The sequence below is a fragment of the Lontra canadensis genome, unplaced genomic scaffold, assembly GCF_010015895.1.
Source record: "Lontra canadensis isolate GAN:19392208 unplaced genomic scaffold, GSC_riverotter_1.0 scaffold23, whole genome shotgun sequence".
In the NCBI taxonomy this organism is placed as follows: domain Eukaryota; kingdom Metazoa; phylum Chordata; class Mammalia; order Carnivora; family Mustelidae; genus Lontra; species Lontra canadensis.
The window spans coordinates 8,106,147-8,126,585 of NW_022631017.1; the positions used below are offsets into that span (position 1 = coordinate 8,106,147).

At 48.9% G+C, this 20,439-nt stretch overlaps 1 protein-coding gene across 1 annotated transcript in view; it reads left to right on the top strand.

Annotated features, from left to right (window-relative positions):
• The window catches only part of LRFN2 (leucine rich repeat and fibronectin type III domain containing 2), a 169,991-nt gene that overhangs the window by 128,789 nt on the left and 20,763 nt on the right, over window positions 1-20,439 (top strand). Inside the window, exon 2 of the mRNA XM_032862279.1 lies at window positions 2,143-3,567. Coding sequence (XP_032718170.1) covers window positions 2,168-3,567 — 1,400 coding nt within the window. The 5' untranslated portion in view covers window positions 2,143-2,167. The remainder of the gene's footprint in view (window positions 1-2,142; window positions 3,568-20,439) is intronic.

The following is a 20,439-nucleotide window of genomic DNA, read 5'->3' on the forward strand; positions in this document are numbered from 1 at the left end:
TCCCTTTTGCCACTGTAGTGCGCACACACACAAACACACACATACACGCCATATCTGTAGACAATATGCAAATAAATGAGCACAGCCATGTTCTAATAAAACTTTATTTCCAAAAACAGGTGGCAGGCTAGACTTGGCCCTCCGATGTAATTAGCCACCACCTGCTCCAATAGTGCTGTCCAATATGATACCCGATGGCCACATATGACCAAGGAGCACTTGAAATGCGCTCTCAGTATTAAAGACACACCCAATTTTGAAGACTTAGTATGAATAAAAGAATGTTAAATATCTCATTGACAATTGTATGTATTGCTTACATGTGAAAGAATATTTTGAATATAGTGGTTTAAATAAAATACATTAAAATTTATTTCACTTCTTTCCTTTTTTATATGCCCATGAGAAAATTTTAAGTTACATTTAATGGCTAGTAATCATCTTTCTATAGGACAGGGCTGATCAGAAACAACACTCTATCCAGATGCAATACAGATTTAGTCTCTGACCCTAAGGGGTCTTAGGTGGGGGATTTACCCTGAAAGATGCAATAATGGAATTCATATCTTCACCATAAAGTCGTATCTGATTGGAATAAGTTTTAAAATTTGCTTTATATCCTTTTAAATCTGCCAGGTGTTTTTTTTTTTTTTTTCCTGCACTTGTGCTTCTCAAACTGGGAGCTCTGGAGCCCTACTTCCTCCAGATATTAATGATGGTTGCTTCCAAAAAGGAATATCTTTAGCTTAAAAGGAGGGAAGCAAGGCAGAATTAAACACTAATCCATTTTCTTTACTGCGGCAGAATTCCTCAGCCCTTCTGTACTTGCTAATGCACACAGAGCTTTTGCAACAGCAAGAAAAAGCAGGCAGTGCGTCCCCAACTCCATGGCCTCAGAAGGCCTTCCTCGGTAGCACGTTGTTCTGAGAGAAGCCACCCAACCGGTGTGCAGGATTCTCAAATGTCCAACCCCATTGATGTTTTTAGCACCACATAAATAGAACTAAGTTAGTACAACATGGAATAGTGAGAAATCTGTAAGATTCGGAGGCACAAAGACCTGAGCCAGAGTCCATTCCTCCCTTCCCTAGATATCCATTCATGCAAAAGCACCAACTAGGTACCAGCCAGAGCCTCATGCCCCGAGTATGTGGTGGTGAATAAAAACAAGTCCCCTCAATCTGGGGCTTTGTTGCCAGTACAGAAGACAAGCAATACACAAGATGAAACAAATAGACAGTAAGGTAGATCACGATGAGCTCCCAGAAGAGAACACAAAGCAGGAAAGAGGGACATGCACCATCGGGGTGGGGCCTCGGGGAGAAGGTGACTTCTGAGTGAACACTGGAAGGAGGCCATTCAGGGTGGACGAGTCCTCATCTATATACACAGATAAGCCCTTCCTTATGAAAGCCATTCCCAAAGCCCAAATGAGATGATGTGCATGGAGGTCTGGGCAGAGGACCCAGCACATAACAGGGTGCTCAGAAGAAGTTCATGCCTTTGTTTCCAGCCTCACCCCCTTCTCCACTTCCCTGAACTCCCAAAGCTTTATCCACCATGTAGATTCTCCATGCGGAAACTTACCTACTTCCCCAATAACCCTGGCATCTCCGGGGCCAGCTCTCTCCTTGTCCATGTCCTTGTTCCTTATGAATGTTGGTCCAGGTTGATTTCAGGCCGTCAAAGTGCTTCAAAATACACAGAACACACTTTTAAAGTCTGATGATTAACAGATGAACCACTGGTATGGAATCATCCCTCCATTTGTTCAACACATTTATGGAGCACCTACTGTGTTCTGGGCACCGTGCTAGATGTGTGGGATACAGCAATTAACAAAACAGACAAAAGAGCCTTCCATTGTAGAGCTGACATTCCAGTGGGGAAGATAGGAAATATTCCATAAACATAGTTAGTAAGCAAATTACATAGTCTGTTAGAAGGTGATAAGAGCTAAGGCAAAAAAAAAAAAAAAAAGAACTATATTAGCGGGATCGATTGGCAGAAGAGATTAGACCTCACAGGAGCACAGGCCCTTCTCTGCTGCTCTGAAAGGCAGGGGTTAGGGTGATAGGTGAAGCCCTGGTAGGGCATTAGGAAGTTGCCTCTTGACCCTGACCTTGTGTCCTTCCCTTCCAGGCACCGCAGCCTGAGTGACCAGACCATGGAGACCCTGCTTGGTGGCCTGCTGGCGTTTGGCATGGCATTTGCCGTGGTCGACGCCTGCCCCAAGTACTGCGTCTGTCAGAACCTGTCTGAGTCACTGGGGACCCTCTGCCCTTCCAAGGGGCTGCTCTTCGTGCCTCCTGACATTGACCGGCGGACGGTGGAGCTGCGTCTGGGTGGCAACTTCATCATCCACATCGGCCGCCAGGACTTCGCCAACATGACGGGGCTGGTGGACCTGACCCTGTCAAGGAACACTATCAGCCACATCCAGCCCTTCTCCTTCCTGGACCTTGAGAGCCTCCGCTCCCTACACCTTGACAGCAACCGGCTGCCCAGCCTTGGGGAGGACACCCTGCGGGGCCTGGTCAACCTGCAGCACCTCATCGTGAACAACAACCAGCTAGGTGGCATTGCCGACGAGGCCTTCGAGGACTTCCTGCTCACACTGGAAGACCTGGACCTCTCCTACAACAACCTCCATGGCCTGCCCTGGGGCTCCGTGCGGCGCATGGTCAACCTCCACCAGCTGAGCCTGGACCACAACCTGCTGGACCACATTGCTGAGGGCACCTTTGCCGACCTGCAGAAGCTGGCTCGCCTCGACCTCACCTCCAACCGGCTGCAGAAGCTGCCCCCAGACCCCATCTTTGCCCGCTCCCAGGCTTCCGCCTTGGCCGCCACACCCTTTGCTCCACCCTTGTCCTTCAGTTTTGGGGGGAACCCGCTGCACTGCAATTGCGAGCTGCTCTGGCTACGGAGGCTGGAACGGGACGATGACCTGGAGACCTGCGGCTCCCCGGGGGGCCTCAAGGGCCGCTACTTCTGGCATGTGCGCGAGGAGGAGTTTGTGTGTGAGCCACCTCTCATCACCCAGCACACACACAAGCTGCTGGTTCTGGAGGGCCAAGCGGCCACGCTCAAGTGCAAGGCCATTGGGGACCCCAGCCCCCTCATCCACTGGGTTGCCCCCGATGACCGCCTGGTGGGGAACTCCTCAAGGACAGCCGTGTATGACAATGGCACCCTGGACATCTTTATCACCACATCTCAGGACAGCGGCGCCTTCACCTGCATCGCAGCCAACGCTGCTGGGGAGGCCACAGCCATGGTGGAGGTCTCCATCGTCCAGCTGCCACACCTCAGCAACAGCACCAGCCGTACCGCTCCCCCCAAGTCCCGCCTCTCGGACATCACCGGCTCCAGCAAGACCAGCCGGGGAGGTGGAGGCAGTGGGGGTGGGGAGCCTCCCAAAAGCCCCCCGGAACGTGCTGTGCTTGTGTCCGATGTAACGACCACCTCGGCCCTGGTCAAGTGGTCAGTCAGCAAGTCAGCGCCCCGTGTGAAGATGTACCAGCTCCAGTACAATTGCTCCGACGATGAGGTACTGATCTACAGGTGAGCCGGGGTGGCAGCGGGGCAGGGAACTGTCTGGCTGGGGAAGGAGGAGGCACTGGGGAGGGTTTTGAACTGTTCCCACCCATGCCCCTTCTCCGAGAGGTGCCTTGGGGAGTCGTGGGGTGAGCTGTGCCCTCGGTGCAGGTAAGAGGACACAGAAAGCACATCGACTCAAGTGTAGGAAGAAAGGAACTCCATGGGTAGCCCCAACAGATGTGTATATAGGAGGACCAGGCCTCCCGGGGCGTGGCTCTGGCAGGTGGGCATGTGGCTATGAGCCTGCGAAGAGTGGATCTGGCCTTCACCTGGACATGCATGTAGCCATGCTTTAAGCACAAGGTCAGGAAGAGTACAATTCGGATCACAGCCCTGCCACTTGATAGTCATTTAATTCTCCTGGCCTGCATGTTTGTCCCCATCTGTAAAATGGGAACAATGTGTACCTTAATCTGGACACTTGATTGCAGGTAATGGAACCCAATCCAAACTGGCTGAAGAACGAGAAAGGGAAAAGGGAGAGGTAGGGTGTTGGCTCATGTAGTATTAAAGTCAGGAAGCTGCTCCAAGCTCAGCCAGATCAAAGGCCTTCCCACAACATCCTGTGTTCTTAGACTTTCTTACCTTCCCTAAGCTCTACTTTCTTCTGGTTGGCCTCACCCCCCCCACACAGTCTCTTCCATCTGAGCAGCCCTCAAGGGAGGAGAGCGTCCTTTTGTCCCACTCACAGCTGGTCCCACAGGAGCCCTGGATGAGCTCTGATTGGCAAAAGCAGGTCACGGAAGCCTGGATATTACAGGTGGAGTCATCCTGTCCAACCCCCGCAACCCCGTGCTGGCATCTCTGGGCACCAGTCTCCTTTATCTGGCAACAGAGATAATGATGTTGACCTTATAAATGTATGGTGAGGACCAAGTGGTCATTTCCTGGGACTGGTAGAGAGGGAGGTTAAGACTAAAAAGCTGCCCCAGAATCGCCTTCATCGTTCAGAGGCAGGAGCTCACAGAGTGATAGCTCCAGGCCCCAGGGTCCCGGCTCCCACCTCGGACGAGTTCCCGCCTCAGGCAGCTTCAGTTTTCGGTAAACATGAAGCACATGGCCAAGAATCTCACTGCTCAAGAAATGCCTGGTTTCTTTGGAAATCCTCTGTTTTCTTTTATGCTTTTATTTTATTTATTTTATTTTATTTTTTCAGAGGGAGAGAGAGAGTACTGGAGAGTAAGTTGGGTCCAGAGAGAGGGAGAGAGAGAGAATCTTAGGCCAGCTCCATGCAGGGTCTGATGCGGGGTTCGAGCTAATGATCCTGAGATCATGACCTGAGCTGAAATCCAAAGTCAGACGCTTAGCCGATTGAGCACCCAAGTGCCCCTTTTTTATGCACTCAAAATGATTATTCTGAGAAGTGATCCCATAGGCATAGGCTTCATAGACACACAAAGGGTCCCTGGTGCGGGAGCGGTCAAGAGCATTGAGAGTTCTTCTGGCTCTGATCTCAGCTGATGAGTCTCTGGGCGGAAATGTGTGAGGGAGAAGAGCTCATAAGGAAGGCATTCATTCCACAAATGGAGTCCCTGAGACGGGGTGCATTATGGAAACTGGTGGAAACCAGGGCAATTCCTTGGCCTGGCATATGCTTGGTTTGTCTGGAGAGCAGCTTCGCTTCTCCAGATGTACAGAAAGCAGCATTAGAACCTAAATTAAATGTTTGCACACACACACACACACACACACACATAAAGAGATCTATAGATATATCATTAAGCCTAAATATACATGTATGTATTTTTCTAATTATAAAAGTAATAGTCACTGTAGAAAATTTGGAAAGTAAAGAAAATGACAAAGAGAGAGGAATCTAGGTGGCTCAGTTTGTTAAGTGTCCAGCTCTTGGTATTGGCTCAGGTCATGATTTCAGGGTCATGAGATCGAGCCCTGTGTCCAGCTCTGTGCTCAGAGCGGAGTCTGCTTGGGATTCTCTCTCCTTTTCCCTCTGCCCTCGCCAACAAATAAATAAATCTTAAAAAAAAAAAAAAAAAGAAAAGAAAAAAAAGAAAATGACAAAGAGAGAAATAAGAATTATCTGTAACCCCACCAAAGTTAATTAGAGGCATTTTGCTTCTCAGTTTTATTTCAATTCAGAATAATATTTATGGTCAGTCTAGTTTGTATTTCTTAATTCTTTGCACGCCACATTATAGCTTGCTTAGTTCCCATGGTAGTAAAATGTTTTTCATTTCTCTGCACCACAATTTCTGTACCAATCTTCTACTGTTGAACATTTAGGTTGTTTCTCATTTTGAACATTGGAAGTAGCGCCTTGATCGATCATTGTACCTAAATATATCTGTGCAAGTTCAGTGATTTCCTTAGCTTATTTTTCTAAGGGTTGAATTACTGGTTTAATGAGTAAATTATAATCTTTATACATTGCATGTAAATATTTACTGACCCCCCACACCGGTGGAAGGCGACAGCACCCATTTCGACCACACCTTCGCCAATGACTGAATATATAATCACATTCATCTCTGCCAATTTTATAGGTGAGAAATGGAACTTGTTTTAATTTGCATTTCTCTGATAACTTGTGAGGTTGACCTTTGGGAAATAAGTATATTTCTTCACTTGTGAATTTATTATATGGTCTTGACTTTGATAAAAAGTGTAAAAGTGTCAGGTCATGGTCCCAGGGTCCTGGGATCGAGCCCCGCATCGGGCTCTCTACTCGGCGGGGAGCCTGCTTCCTCCTCTCTCCCTGCCTGCTTCTCTGCCTACTTGTGATCTCTGTCTGTCAAAGAAATAAAATCTTAAAAAAAAAAAAGTGTAAAAGTGAAATGCTACCTGCTCTGAGGCAAAGGGCGGAGTGAAGACAGTGCAGTGGGTGATGGGGGAAGCGGGGCTGTTGGTGTTCAGACAGCAGCATGCCCAAATGGTGCCTCTCCCTGGGGACCCCAGAAACCCAGCCTGGGGCACAGGAGGGGCTGGGGTTTGGCTCCTGATGTCTCTCAAGACAGAATTCGAGTGGCTTACATTCGGTGGCTCAACCTGGAGACACTAGGTTCATGAAAGTAAATGAAATGAGAGCATCAGAAACCTTGGAATTAACAATAATAATAATAATAATAATAATTTAAAAACAAAAACAAAAACAAACAAACCCTGCTGACTTCCTCTGAGGGCGGTCACAGGGACCAGAGGAGACAGAACTCAGAAGGCTCTCCAAATACTGTGAGTGCGCAGCTCGTGTTGGAAGTACATGCATCATTATTATTAGTAGTAGTAAAAGTAATAGTGATGGTGAGAGGAAGACCATTATCTTGCCTGCCAAGCTTGGGGGAGGAAACGGAAGAGGAGGGTTAAATACACAATTCAGTCTGAGTTCCAAAATCTTAGAGAAAACGTTCAGAGTGAGACTAGGCAGATGACAGGAACGGAGATGGCGGGTCACCGTCTTTGCCGGCTTACTGCTTCTGACCCATCGCTCAAGTGCAGAGTCTGAAGTAGAAATGGCCCAGAGGATCAGAAAGCTCTCCCCGGCTCCCGCGGCCAGAAAGAAGCAGGAGGGATTTGAACCCAGGCCTTCTGGAGTCCGCGCCTAGACTCGGCTCTGTAGCGGAGCCGCCCAGCGCCCCGACAGCGACTCTGGCTCTAGAGAAACAGGGCACCGAAATAGGCAACGGAACTTTTAGAAAATGAACTGGGGCTGCACTGTGGCTTCTGACCTGCGCAGAGTTGAGCAGGAAAGTGTACACAAGAAGGGAAGAAAGGCCCAGAGCGGAAGAGGAGGAGGCGTGTGCACTGTGTGGAGTGAGCCAAAGACAGCCCAACGGGGCTTTTTAATCCGTGTTGGTAGCAAAAAGGAAAAATGACAACAGCCTGCTGGATGGGAAGGAGTTTGCAATGAGACTAGATGGGAGCCAACAGGCCAGCCTGGCCATTTCGGATGGGCCCCCGCCCTCGGGGCTAGGAGCGCAGGGACAGCAGGGAGGGCGCGAATTTGCGCTGAGAGCTTCCTCCAGCCGGGCACTATTATAGCAAGGGCTTTATGCGGACCAACTCATTTAGTGTTTACTATACCCGAGAGGGGAGAGCTATGATTATTCCACTTTCCATTTAAGAAACTTGTCGAGGGTGTGATACAGGGGCAAGGAGCAGAGACAGAGTTAGGATCCAAGCAATCCAGGAAGGGATTTATACTACTGAGAGTAGGAATAGAAGAATGTGGGTGGGTCCTGGTCCCCAGGCCCCCGGGGTCCAGTCCCAGAGTAAAGGAAGGGGTAGATGAGGTTCCCGAGCTGTGGGCGTGGTCTTGAGGCAGCACGGACAGAAAGAGAAGCGCCTCAGATGGGAAAAGGGCGGATATTCTGCTTTTCCAAGAATAGACTGAGTAAAGCATAGGATGCTAGGCTGGGCATGGAGTCCCTGCCAAATTCTAGAAAGGATTTCGCAACAGATGGCGGTAAGTCCTCAGAAAAAAATGCTGATTGCCAGGGCCCAGCATGGGTTCACAAGGAGAAAATCCTGCCCCCTTGCTGATCTGTCTTTAGGAGACACTGTGGACCCACGGCTCAGACGGGCATGCCTCCCCATCATTAGTGAGGGTAGCACGTCTCTGTGGGCATCGTCCTCCTACAGCGATTCTCCACTGGATCCCACTCCCATGCGTCCCCACGGGGAAGTGGATCCGAATCTCAGGGGATGCTAAGTACCCTTGGAAAATGTCCTAGGAGTTTCCACTGGCTGTGACTCACTACCATAAACAGAGCTTATTACAATTTTACAGGACATTTGACAAAATCTCACTTTGTGTTTGGGACAAAATGGAGAAATGCGTGCTGGTGAAATGCACTCGAAACTGGTCATGTAACCAGACTGATACACTGATGTGAACGTGCAAGGAAGCCTCTGCCTTGTGCCTCCTCTGCTTCTGTCCTCATTTCTGTTCTGCTTGATTCATTTTCCTATTGTCGTGGATAATGACACAGAAAATGTGTATTCCCTTCCCTCTGGTTCAAGGACTCAACTGAACAAGCACAAGGTGGGGGAAATCTGGCTTGACTGGAGTTTTGTGTGGCCTAGGCTCTGAGTTTTCATTGATCTCAAGGCCAATACACCTACAAAGTGATGGAGATGCTGAGACTCCGATGGTTTTTGGTTGTGTTAACAGGAGGAAAATGCTCAGCTTGCATGAAATTCTGATTCTAACCACTGAATCATTCAAGCCAGTTGGAGCAGAGCAGTGGAATGTTTGATACAGGACGGCATGGTCTTAAGAGTCATTTTACTAACTGCAGTGTGTCCAGAGATAAACTGATGAGAATGGGATTCTGGAAGCTCATGGGAGATGGAGGAAGGTTACCTTGGAGATGAGGTGACTCAGAAAAGAAGACCTACCTCCCTTAACTTATTCAAAAAGCTTAGGAGCAGAGGAGCGGAAAACACATGAACACATGCATGCACATGCACATATGAAAGTGGGCATCAGCTCATTACAAGGGAAAAGTCCAACAGCAACAGCCTTACATACCTCTGTCATTACTCTCCATGTGGCCGTGAAATTTGGTTTTGTATCTTTCTTTCTCTCCAGCATGTGCTTTCCATGAGTACTCATCTTTGTACTCCCAGCTCCTAGTAAGTCCTGGCCCACAACAGCTACTGGGTCAATGCTCAATGTACTTAACAGAATGGAAATGAGCATCAGGGCTGCCCAACAGCAGAATAAGTAGAGCTGCCACAAAGTAGTGAGTTGCCCATGCCGGAAGGGTTCAAGCAGAACTTGGTTGACCAGGGACACTGAGGGGGCAGCCTGACTTTAGGCAGGTACGGAAACATTTGGCTTACATGATCCCAGCCCTGATGGTCTCTTATTCTGTGCAAGACCTTTATAATCCCATGACTGAGGCAATACAGTTATTACTCTTGCTGAATCCACCTGCTTTTACCACCTGGGTCTGATAATCTAACATTTTACCTCCCAGAGTTAGGGTGCCCTCTGTCATAGAGGTTTGATCCCCAGGGCCCTAAGGTCACAGACAGGGACTTTGGAAGGGGCTCAGATTGTCCAACCAGAACAGGACATGAATCATCAAGAGGTCATCATTGATCCACATCTGGGGCCATGGGAGCTGTGAGCAGTTTCTGAAAACATCGGTTCTACTTCACATACGAGGAAGGGGGAAGCAGCCATAGGTAATCCCAAATCATGGATAACTCAGGATTTGAGTTTGACTATGAAATAGGGTCTTGCTCTTTTATCAGATAATTAGCTCCTAATTATCTAATGGTTCTTGCTGACCTCCAAGGCATTTGTCCTCCCTGCATACACATGGCTGAGCCCCGCAGTGGTCTGCCATGTTTCCCACGTGACCGGTGAGGGCCAACTCTCCCATCTCTCTGCCCCAGAGCCTGTTCTTTCAGGAAGTGGCCAGCATTAATGAGGACAGTATCAGAGCAAGGAGGGGTCACAAGGGGAAGAGGGAGGGTGGAAGAAGAGGAGTCAGAAAAAGAGGGGCCTCCCTCCTGCCTGGAGAAGACAGCAACCCGTCCCGGCTCAGGCTCATCCCTGGTGTGACATGGAAAGTTAAGTGACCTGCATGTCATTATCAGCCCAAGTGACATTCACAAACACTTGTCTCCAAGAGTCATCAAGAACATCTGTCACCAGGCGTGATGTTGGAACCATCCCCAGGAGAGCTAGGGGAATAGCAAGCATGCCTCTAAAGCACAGTGTGGAATTAGCCAGGATGCAGCCTTGCCTTTCCCTTGCTTATTATGCTGTGGTCATCCATAAGTAGGGCAAGTGATGGATTATGAGGAGACACACTGAAGTTGGGGGATGATAGCAGCCATTCCATGTCCCACTCCCGTTCTGTCTGCAGGCCCCCCTTTCCATGTTGTCCTCTTCATGAATGTCAGACATCACAGCATCCCCCATCCTGGGGAGACTGGACGACCTCACTGAATTTTGCAGTGCTGGGGAGGGGGCATCTTCTGCTGTTGCTCTGCCTTCCATCTAAGGAAAGGATAAGAGGGACAATTTGGTCAGGTCCCACCCCATCAGGATCTTATCAGTCAACACTTAAGTGGAGATCTATCTCTTGTCATGAAAAGACAGCCATCTCCACCATGGGATGGAGGGGAATTTACTAATGAACCTGAGACTTCATGGATATGGAGAGAAATTGTTAGGGACAAGTGTTTCCTAGAGGGAGGAGGAGCCCAGGTACAGGACCCACTGTCCTGGGGATGCTTTCCCAGACACTCCAGCTTCTACTGAAAGTGTTGATTGAGCTCCCACAGGTAAAGGAAGAAAAAGATGTGAAGGAGGAAACTGGGGTGGATGGGTCAAGGGAAACTTCCCCAGCAGCTTGCTGGTTAGAGCCAAGATCAAAATCAGCCTGCCTTGGATTTTATATGTTTCTAAATTTCTTTCACACTATTAAATTACTGAAACCTGACATCTACAAGGGAGGGATGGACAGGACAAATATAAGGCTCGTTTTATAGATGATGAAACTAATTATCCCATGAATTGAGTAGATTTCCCAGGATTCCCCAAAATATAGAGGTCTCCTATGTTCAGTGCCAGGTACCATGCTGTGGCGCACATCTCACTAATGGCACAAGGTTTTTTGGCTAAGGCTATAGACTTGGGCCAAGGAGCACCAACTGTAACTTCTCCTTCTGAGAAGGGTGGGATAAATCACTGGGAGTCTGCTGGATTGTTTCTTGCAGCGTTAGTTGTTTCCTGCATTTCTAGGGCCTAGCAGTGTTGAGGGAGAGTGGAACAGGAGGGCCAGTGAGAACCTTGGATCTCACTCAGAAATAGCCTCCTGGGACCAGCTAGCCAAAAATCAAGGCAAGATGAGGATTTCTGTGTTGTACCAGGTAAGCCATTGTGAAATAACTTAGTTGGTAGAGGCATCCCAGAGGAAAACAAGTCTGGAGTAAGAAGTCCAGAGTGGCAATTAGGATGAACAGAAAACTCAATGACTTAATCTCATTAGTGTTTATACATCTCTCATGTAAAAGAAGTACAGTGGAAGAGAGTTTAGGTCTGGTTTTCTGGATAGCATGGCCACCAGGGGCCTAGCTTCTTCTAGCTTGCTGCCCTGCCATCCTCAGCACAGTTTCTGTCCTTAAGGTCACCTCATGGTGCAAAATGGCTGCTGAAGCTCTAGCTATCACATTTCCCTTCTATACACAACAGGAAAAATGAAAAGTAGAGACCAAGAGGGCAAAAGGAAGTTCCCAGAAGCCCCGGCCAATAATATCTGCGCACATCTCACTCACCATACCTTTCTCTAAGGGAGGCTGGGAAATATTTGTTTGTTTTTTAAAGCTAGGCACAATGTACACCCATTAATATAGAAAAGATAGGGAAGAAGCTAGCACTTCCAGAACCTCAGTTTACACTCCACCTCTACCATGTGCTAGTCCTGGGACCATGAGCAAATCATTTCATTGCTCTTGGTCTCCATGCTCTCCTCTGTAAATGGGAGCAGAGATTCCTCTCTGCATATTTCCTGGGATCATGGTGCAGACTAAATGAGGTCATGTATTTGAAAACACATCTTTCATAGTCAAGTGTGCAATGCTGAACACATATAAGTACTTACTGTTATTAGGAGCCTGCCTGCTTTCCCGTCTTGCCCCTCTTCTTGGCCCTCTTCTTCAAACTGCCTCTTATGGCTCCAGTCTTCAAAGCCATATTCCAAGAGAGCTATAAACTTGGAAAATGATCTAATGGGGTTTTAAGAGATCAAGGCACAAGATGCAAACCTTTTCAGAAATTTTTACAGTTCAATTGGGAAGACCCAAAAGAATGAATCTCTAATGGTGGAATTTCAAATCCCCCAACACACTTCTGCATAGGGAAGACATTTTTCAGGGGTGCTTTCCAAGAGCATTTCAAATCATATCACTACCTTTCTCATCCTTCCTTTCCTGCTCTGCACAAGAAGATGACACTGCTCAAATTCAAAAACCTCCAGGGCATCTGCTCAGAGGTGACTAATTTCTCTACTTGTCATTCCCTCTTCATTTTCAAAAAGCTCTGGCTGGAGACATCTCCGAAGATAGAAATAATTAGCAGGAGTCAAGGGATTATAGTGTATATCTGGTCTGCCTTGCTTCTGAAATGTGGCTTTTCCCCCCGTTGGTAAGGAAGAACTGAGAACCAGCCCCTTGTTAATTTTATTATACCTTTGGTTAGTCCATGGGTGGAAGTGGGGATATCATCTATTTCACACCAGGAAAACACCAAAGAAGGTTCCCAGAGGGAGGGCCTCAGCTGGGAGGAATGTGTGGTGCTGGGGTCAGTGCAGGTGGGGACGGTCATCAGAATGCCATCAAACCCTTATCTGACAACTTGCTCAGGTCAGTTCACAGCAGCCACCTCCTCTCAAGAAGCACCAAGCGTGCGGAAGGTGTGACACCCAGGCACCCTGACCCCAAGCCCCAGGTTGCCACCTCCCCAGTGTTCCCCGATCCTGGCTGCACACTGGAATCTTTTGGGGAGTTGTATCTTCCCTCCGAGGGATTCTGAGTCAGCTTGGGGTGGCGCCCAAGCATCAGTGTTTTTAAAGCTCCCCCAGCGACTCTGACGTGCATTCAGCATCATTCCACATGCCAGTGAAATCAGATGTGTGGGCGGCCCTAGTGGGCCGAGCCGCTGTGCATCCCACGGCGCGGGAGGGGCGCGGGCTGGTCTCTGAACTTCCGGTATGGGGAGAAGCCGGACCTGCTCATCTCACCTCTTGGAGACTTTGCTTCCACCTTAACATTGAAATAAAAATCCCTTAGAATGGGGTTATCTCCCAAAAGATAAAGTACGCTCAGGCAAGTAAAGCACCTTGTACACTGCAGTTGCTGGAGTCATTTGTTCTTGCCCCTTGTTTGAGTCTTAGTGATGAATAGAAGGATGGACTCAGGGGCCCCAGACATGGGTTCTTGTCTTTCCTGCTCTGAACCTCAGGCTTCTTCTCTGCAGAATGGGGATAGGAAGGGTCCTACCTACCTTACTAGGTGGCAGCGAAATGGAAGGAGACCTCAGAGGTGACGAAGAGCATCTTCATAGTACGCCAAGTGCTTCTAGTGGCAGAGATCGGACTATAGTGAATTCATAAAATTTAGAGGGTTGTTTTTTGTCTTGCTTTTCTGTCATGTAGCAGAATCCCAGCTGGAGGTAGTTCAAGGCTGGTATGGGAGTTCCCTGGCCTTCAGGGACTGAGGCTCCTTCTGAAGGTCGATGGCAAAATCCTTACCACATGGCTCATGTCTTCTATTCTCACTGACGCTCCTGCCTGGGGACTCTCCAGCAGCACAGGTGGACGTGCAGGGGACCTGCCATCCCCAGGAGCCTCACCAAGCCTCCGAAACTGGGAGTTGGAGGATTCATACCCCAGTGTCCTCTTCCTTAGATGATGGGGGAGGAGGATAACTGAGGCTTGTTCTGTGCTGCCTCCAAGAGGGTCCAAGTGGGATTGAGCCCCTATTGCTCACAGAGGAACCCTACTTCGTGGGCGCCCTGTAAGGACTTCCTTCCCCGTCTCCCGACTGGACAGTCCTGGGCCCACCTTCCAGATAAACTACTGGTGTTAGAATCCTTGTCTCTCGGTCTGCTTCTGGGGAAATGGAACGTCATTAGGCACCACCTCCTGGATGGGTTAGCCCCCAGAAGTCCCACCCCATGACTCTGCCAGAGGCTGACAAAGGTAGTCGTGTGTTAGGCATATCACTGCCCCAAATAAAACCAGGGCTCTGCGGGGAAGCTGGGAGGGGGCGAGGAAGACAGGGAGGCACACAGCTACTGCAGAGTTGTATGGGGGAAAGCTTTGGTGTCATGAACTCTTCTTGGCACCTGCCTACACAATCCCAGAAACCAGTAGCCAACATGGAGCTGAGGCCAGCCTGGGAAAGATGATCCAGGCTGTTTTTCTGCCTCTCTCTAAGTGCTCTTTTCTCATCTTTGGAGACAGGGAGACAGAGAAAAGCAAAGAGGGATGTCTTAGTTCTTGCCAATTAGGGCTATGGTCTGCCATGTGCATGTGTGATGGAAGTGGGCACCCTGTGGGGGACAGAAGGGTTCAGGACATGAAGTCAAATTAATGCCCATCATCTTCTAAGTCGCTGAGGTGGTGGGGGCAGAGAGGGAGCGGGCAGAATCACGCAAACCACAAACTGCAGTGTGCCAGCCCAGGGTGAAGGCAGGGCCACGGAGACGTGCAATATGGATGAACAGCTCATTAACTATTTACAAAGGGGAGCTATTTCTAGCTGGGATGGGCTCCAAAGATGGGCTCCGACTCATTCTGTGGCTGTGGGGCTGAGGCTATGGGTGGAAGTCCTGATCCAGATGTGGGAACTGACTTGTATTGCGTTGTAAAAGAGATAAGTGTTTGGAAATTAAACGTCATGGGGAGCTATGAAACACTTAACCTTGTAACATGGTAATTAGTTAGTGATGGTACTAAGTTTAGGGGCCTTTCAGTGTGGTAATTAGCCACCTAAAAGGTCAAACTCTAAATGAATTGCTTGGTGAGCTTTATCCACTCGAGTTTTTCCTGAGCTAACTGAAGTGAATTCACGCGCCTGGGTATGGGGGGGGCGGTCTAGGAGGTGGGGCTTCTGGAAATGGGTGGAGTGGCGTGTAAAGCATGTCCTGGGGAATAGGTAGGATTTGGAGGGAAGAGGGGAAGGTGTAGCTGCTTTAGGTGGAACCGGTAAAGACAGAGGCAGAGGCAAGAATGCTCAGTCCTGGTCAAGGACTTGTAAGGGCTGCTGGTATATTAATCAGCTGCTGCCACAGTAACGCCGCGTGACAAGCAACCTCAGAATCTAGGCGGCTTACGACCACTAACATTCCATTTTCTTATTTGTGGGTCTGCAGGTTTGCTGGAATTCAACTGGTCTTGGGTAGCCTGGGCTGGGCTGGACCGGACAGGGCTGGGCAGGACAGAGCGGGCTGGGCTATGGCTTAGGTCCTCCCTACATATCTCATTCTGGAGCCCAGCTAGGGGCGATGGCTATTCAGAGTGTGTTCTTCTCACAGTGAGAGCAGAAATGTGGGAGAGCAAGCCCAACAGAAGAACCAAGTGCCAAGCTTGTGGTGGCATCACATGTACTTAAATCCCATTGGCCAAAGCACGTTAGATGGCCAAGCCCAAAGTCAGAGGGCAAGGCATGCACTTCACCCACCATCAGGCCATGGCAAGCCTGTGGAGGTATTTTCTTTTGGGAAAGTGAAGAAACAGGACCAACAGCTCAATCTGGCACACAGAGCCTACCTAACCGAGGAACTGTCTTTAGGGCAGGTTCTCCAACTTAAGCATGAATCCGAGTCATCTGGCATACTTGTTAGCACATGGATGCAGGACCCTGCTGAGTTTCTGACTCAGTTGGTCTGGAGCAGACAATCTGCTGTTCTAATACATTCTCCCAGGGATGCTGACACTATCACTTTGGGGACAACATTTCAAGACGCTCTAGTCTAGGAAAATAATAGGTTTGTTTAAAGAGGATGGGAGGGGTCAGCCTGTTGGTGTCCTTGAACGTCACATAAAAGAGCTGTATTTACTGACTCCTTACTACTGTCAGTTACCTCCAGTTAACTGTTATAAAAGCATTCTGTGTGTTTTTTTCATTGGTATATGAACCCTGGAGATATGACATTGCCATTTGACAGACAAGGACTATAGAGCCATAGCAGGTGATGTGACTTATGAGGCCCCCCAGCTTGGAGGGGGTGGAGCTGGAGCTTGTAGCCAGTGCTCTGTCCTGTCCTGAAAGTCAGGCTTCCTCCTTTTGACAGTGGGGAGCCAGGTCAAGTTCTCTGGGAAGGAATGACCTGTGGTAGAGAAAGCTCTGGATTTGGAACTGGATGGTCTAGGCACAAACCATGCTTTGACTTGCAGTAACTAGATTTTGGGGTAGCTAGATCCGTTCTGGAGTAAACTGTCAAGAACCTAGGGTTAGAACAAGGTAGGCAAATTCCTTACATTCTTATGAAAGAGATGGAGAAAAAAATTAACGTGCGTTTGGAAGAAAAATAATTAGTATAAGGGACACAGAATGAGGCATTACTGCTTTATATGGGTAGTCAGGGATGGTCCCATTAAGGAGTGACATTGGAAGAGAAACCTGAATGGAAAGAGAAAAAGAGCTCAGCCAGGGGAAATAGCATGTGCAAAGGCCCTGGGATAGGAACGAATTTGTCTTGTTGGAGAAGCAGAAAGGACTCCAGTGTATCTGGAGGAAGAGTGACAGTAAATGAGATTACAAGACTGGACAGAGCTGGATCATGTAGGGCCCCCTAGGCCATGGTGAGGCCTTGGATTTTATGTTGAAAGAGATGGGAGCCACTGGTGGGGAGGTTGGGGGGGGTGAATACAGAAGAGTGGCATCATGTAATTAAGAAAGAACATTCTGGCTGTAGGTGAAGAATAGACCTCAAGGGGGCAGGGAGGAAGCAGGGAGATCAGTTACCAGGTGGTCTCAGGGGTCTTAGCTATGTCTTAAGACTCCCCCTGCTCCTTAAGGTTCACATCCATAAAATGGGTGTCTTCAGTGTCCTTCGATGGGGGAAGGAGATCAGGGTGTGGGCAAGTGAGTGAGTAGAAATACTCCGGTAGGGAACAAAGAAGCCCTCTGTCATGGTTCTTCTGGCGGAATTCATGGGCTTGCCTCTGCTGGGCTGGGGAGGCTCTCAGAGGCCCAGCAGCAGCCTGGAGAGGAGAGGAGTCCCCATTTGCCCCCCCCCCCCCGCCCGCAGAGCAGACATCTCCAGCATCACTGTCCCAGCTCCGCAGTCAGCGTCCCTCACCCTCTCCGCCCCCAGCCCTCTCACTCTGATAGGGAGTAATTATTTATGTTCTTGTTTAATTAGCTCATTAGGCATGTGCTGCAGTATTTCTGATAATAAATCTCCTCCTCTAGTGGCTCTTCAGCGCGTTTTTGCTGGAGCCAGGCCGCAGTGACAGAGGCTGCTGTTGCAGATGTGAGGCTAGCTGGTGGTTGGGGCTCGGTGACCTGGGTTCTGTCCCCTGCGGGGCATGTGGCCAGGTGGGGAGGCTGAGGAGGCCTTGGGCAAGGAGACAGGATCTTGGAAGCTGAGGCGGTGGCAGCAGCCGGCACCGAACGCCAGAGAGATATTTTTACCACCCGTCAAAATGCCACCGTGTGTGAGCCAGTGCCAAGGGCTGCTTCCCAAGGCTGCTTTGCGCTCCTCCCCCAGCCTTTGATTGTCGCTCAAAAGAAGGTCTGAGTGAAACAGCGAGACTTTGAAAATTCCCGGGTCGGCTAGGCTTGTGCCCAGCAGTCCTTTCCCTCTGGCAGGGGCTGGAAGAAAGCTGCTCTACTCTAACAAAAGTGAGTGGGTGGGAGCTGCCAGGAAAGCACAGATACCAAGATTTAGACCCAGACCACCCTCCCCACACACACACATTCTGTCTAAGATGGGCCTACGAGTAGGACCCCACCCAAAAATATTTCCTTCATAGAAGATCAAAGGGCCTGAAATTCCACCATTAGAAATGCACTTCTTTGCACTTATCATAGGCAAAACCTAGGTGATGCTGCAGTGGTTTCCTCCAGGACTGGTCAACAGAGGATATGGACCAGAGGCAGGGGCACAGTGGAGGTCTCAGCAGCAGGAGGTGGGAGGGGGTCAGGGAGAGGTCACAAGGTGACCTCAAAGCCCAGTTTCCCTGTGTGGACATATTGTCAAGGACTTGAGAGAGCTCAGGGAGTAGGAGGGAAAGCCAAAGTCTTGGGACTTGTCCAGCTATTTATTTGGCACAACTCTCTTAGATTCTGTTCTTCTGTCTTTAAATGGGCCTAGTTCTTGCTACTTGCACAGACTGAAGAAGGTCGAGTTAGAAAGGGACAGTTCAAGGTCATCCAGGCCAGCTCTCTCCTTTCTTTGTGAATCCTTATGATGCCAACCACTTCTCCCATTTTTCACCCCACCTCACCTCCCCTCTACACCCTTAGGATGTTAACTGGCCCCATATGGGAATAGCTTGCTTATACAAGAAACTACCCTCTCCTTCCCCCCCCCCCCAAGAGCCCCAACTACCGTTGGATGCTCTAGCTGAGAAGATTTTCCTTATTACAAGACCCCAACTTCATCTGCCTCTACTTTCTGCCCTTCCATTCTGCCTTCATCCTCATCAGAAGTAAAATGTATTCTGGTTTCAAAATAGGTCCATTTAATGTTTGCAGATAATTCTCATGGCTTGCCGAATGCTAATTTTTTTTTTTCAGCTTCAATATCCTCCTTCCCTGCCTTCTTCCATTCTTGCCTCTCACCTTTAGTCATTAAAGCAGTCTTTATTTTATGCAGCTAATGTCAAGTCTGGGCCAGTCACAGAGGAAATGGCCACTCACCAGGACACACCTGCCCTCCTGCAGCTCTCATTTCCCAGGGAGGTGGACCTAAAGGACTTGGTACTTAAGGAATACCTGACTCAGTTACTATGGCTAGAATAAGTGCTGTGCAAGCAACAGGCAGGTCCTGAAAAGGTCAGGGAGGTCTTTCTGGAGGAGGTGACCCAGAAGGTCAAATAAGAGCTCGGTCAGTGAAGAGACACAGGAGGCATTTCAGGTACAGGGTGGTGGTCTGGTAGTCTCTGGAGCAGGAAGGGAGCAGCGGGTACATTCTCTGGTAGTGCCTCCGGCTGTGCCCTCCCTCTGAATGGGTGGGGTCCAGTGGGCAGTATGCTGGATGTCATCTGGCCATCCCCAAGTGGACTGCAGCACCCCTCCTGGGCTGGGGGTACCCCTCATCTGGAGTACAATCAGCCCTTTCTGTTCCTGTGGTCCCAGCCCCACCCAGACTGGATGCCCCCAAGAAAGCTGTTCCTCTCACTTTGTTCTGAGGCCATCACATACCCCTCATGCTCTTCCCAGGATAGAATGACACAGGGCTGCCCAGCGGCTCTGTAGGCATGCCTTACTTACCTGGCGCAACTAACCATCCTGGGGTCCAGGGCCTCTAGCTCAAACCTCCTTGCTGATCTCTAATCTGCCATAAAATATATATATATTTTTAAATGTATTTGTCTCCTATGTTTTCATGTGGCAAGTCATCTTATGGCTTTGGTTAGAAGTAAGTGGATTATAAATCATAAAACCAACTGATGGAAATTAGGTCAAAAGTACCAAGTAAATGCAGATTTTTTTTTTTTCTCCAGTAATGATGATGATAATAAGAACCAACCTTTTGGAGAAATTATTAAGTGCCAGATACTATTCTAGTGGTTTCCATTTATTAGCTTATTCAGTTCTTCCAACAACTCAATGACGAAGGTCCTGTTATTATCTTGCTTTTACGAATGAGAAAACTGAGGCTCAAAGAGGTTAAGTAGCTTCTCTGGGGTGTTCTGCCAGGGCTTTGAACCCAGGCAGGTGGGCTCCAAGGTCTAGGCCTCGCTGCCTTAATAATATGCAGCTGAAAGCATGCTCTGTGCGCACCTATTGCACTGGGCATTCGTACAATGACCTGAGAGGTGCTTGTTACTATTAAGCCCATTTTATAGGATAGGAATCTCCAGTCAGAGAGGGTAGGTAAGTTGCACCAGGTCTCTCAGCTTCAACATAGCAGAGACAGCATTTAAATTCAGGTCTGCCATGCTCCAGATAGCTCCTGAGCACTCTTCTTCCTCCCAGGCTGTGAGTTATGGTAGAGAGGAGTGAGAAGGATGTCTTGGGGTCACTGGCAGTATATTCAATCTGTGGCTGGTACAGTGAGAGGAGCATGTGATTCCTGATCTCAGTGTCATGAGTTCAAGCCCGAGGTTGGGTGTAGAGCTTAGAGAAAGGAAAGGAAAGGAAAGGAAAGGAAAGGAAAGGAAAGGAAAGGAAAGGAAAGGAAAG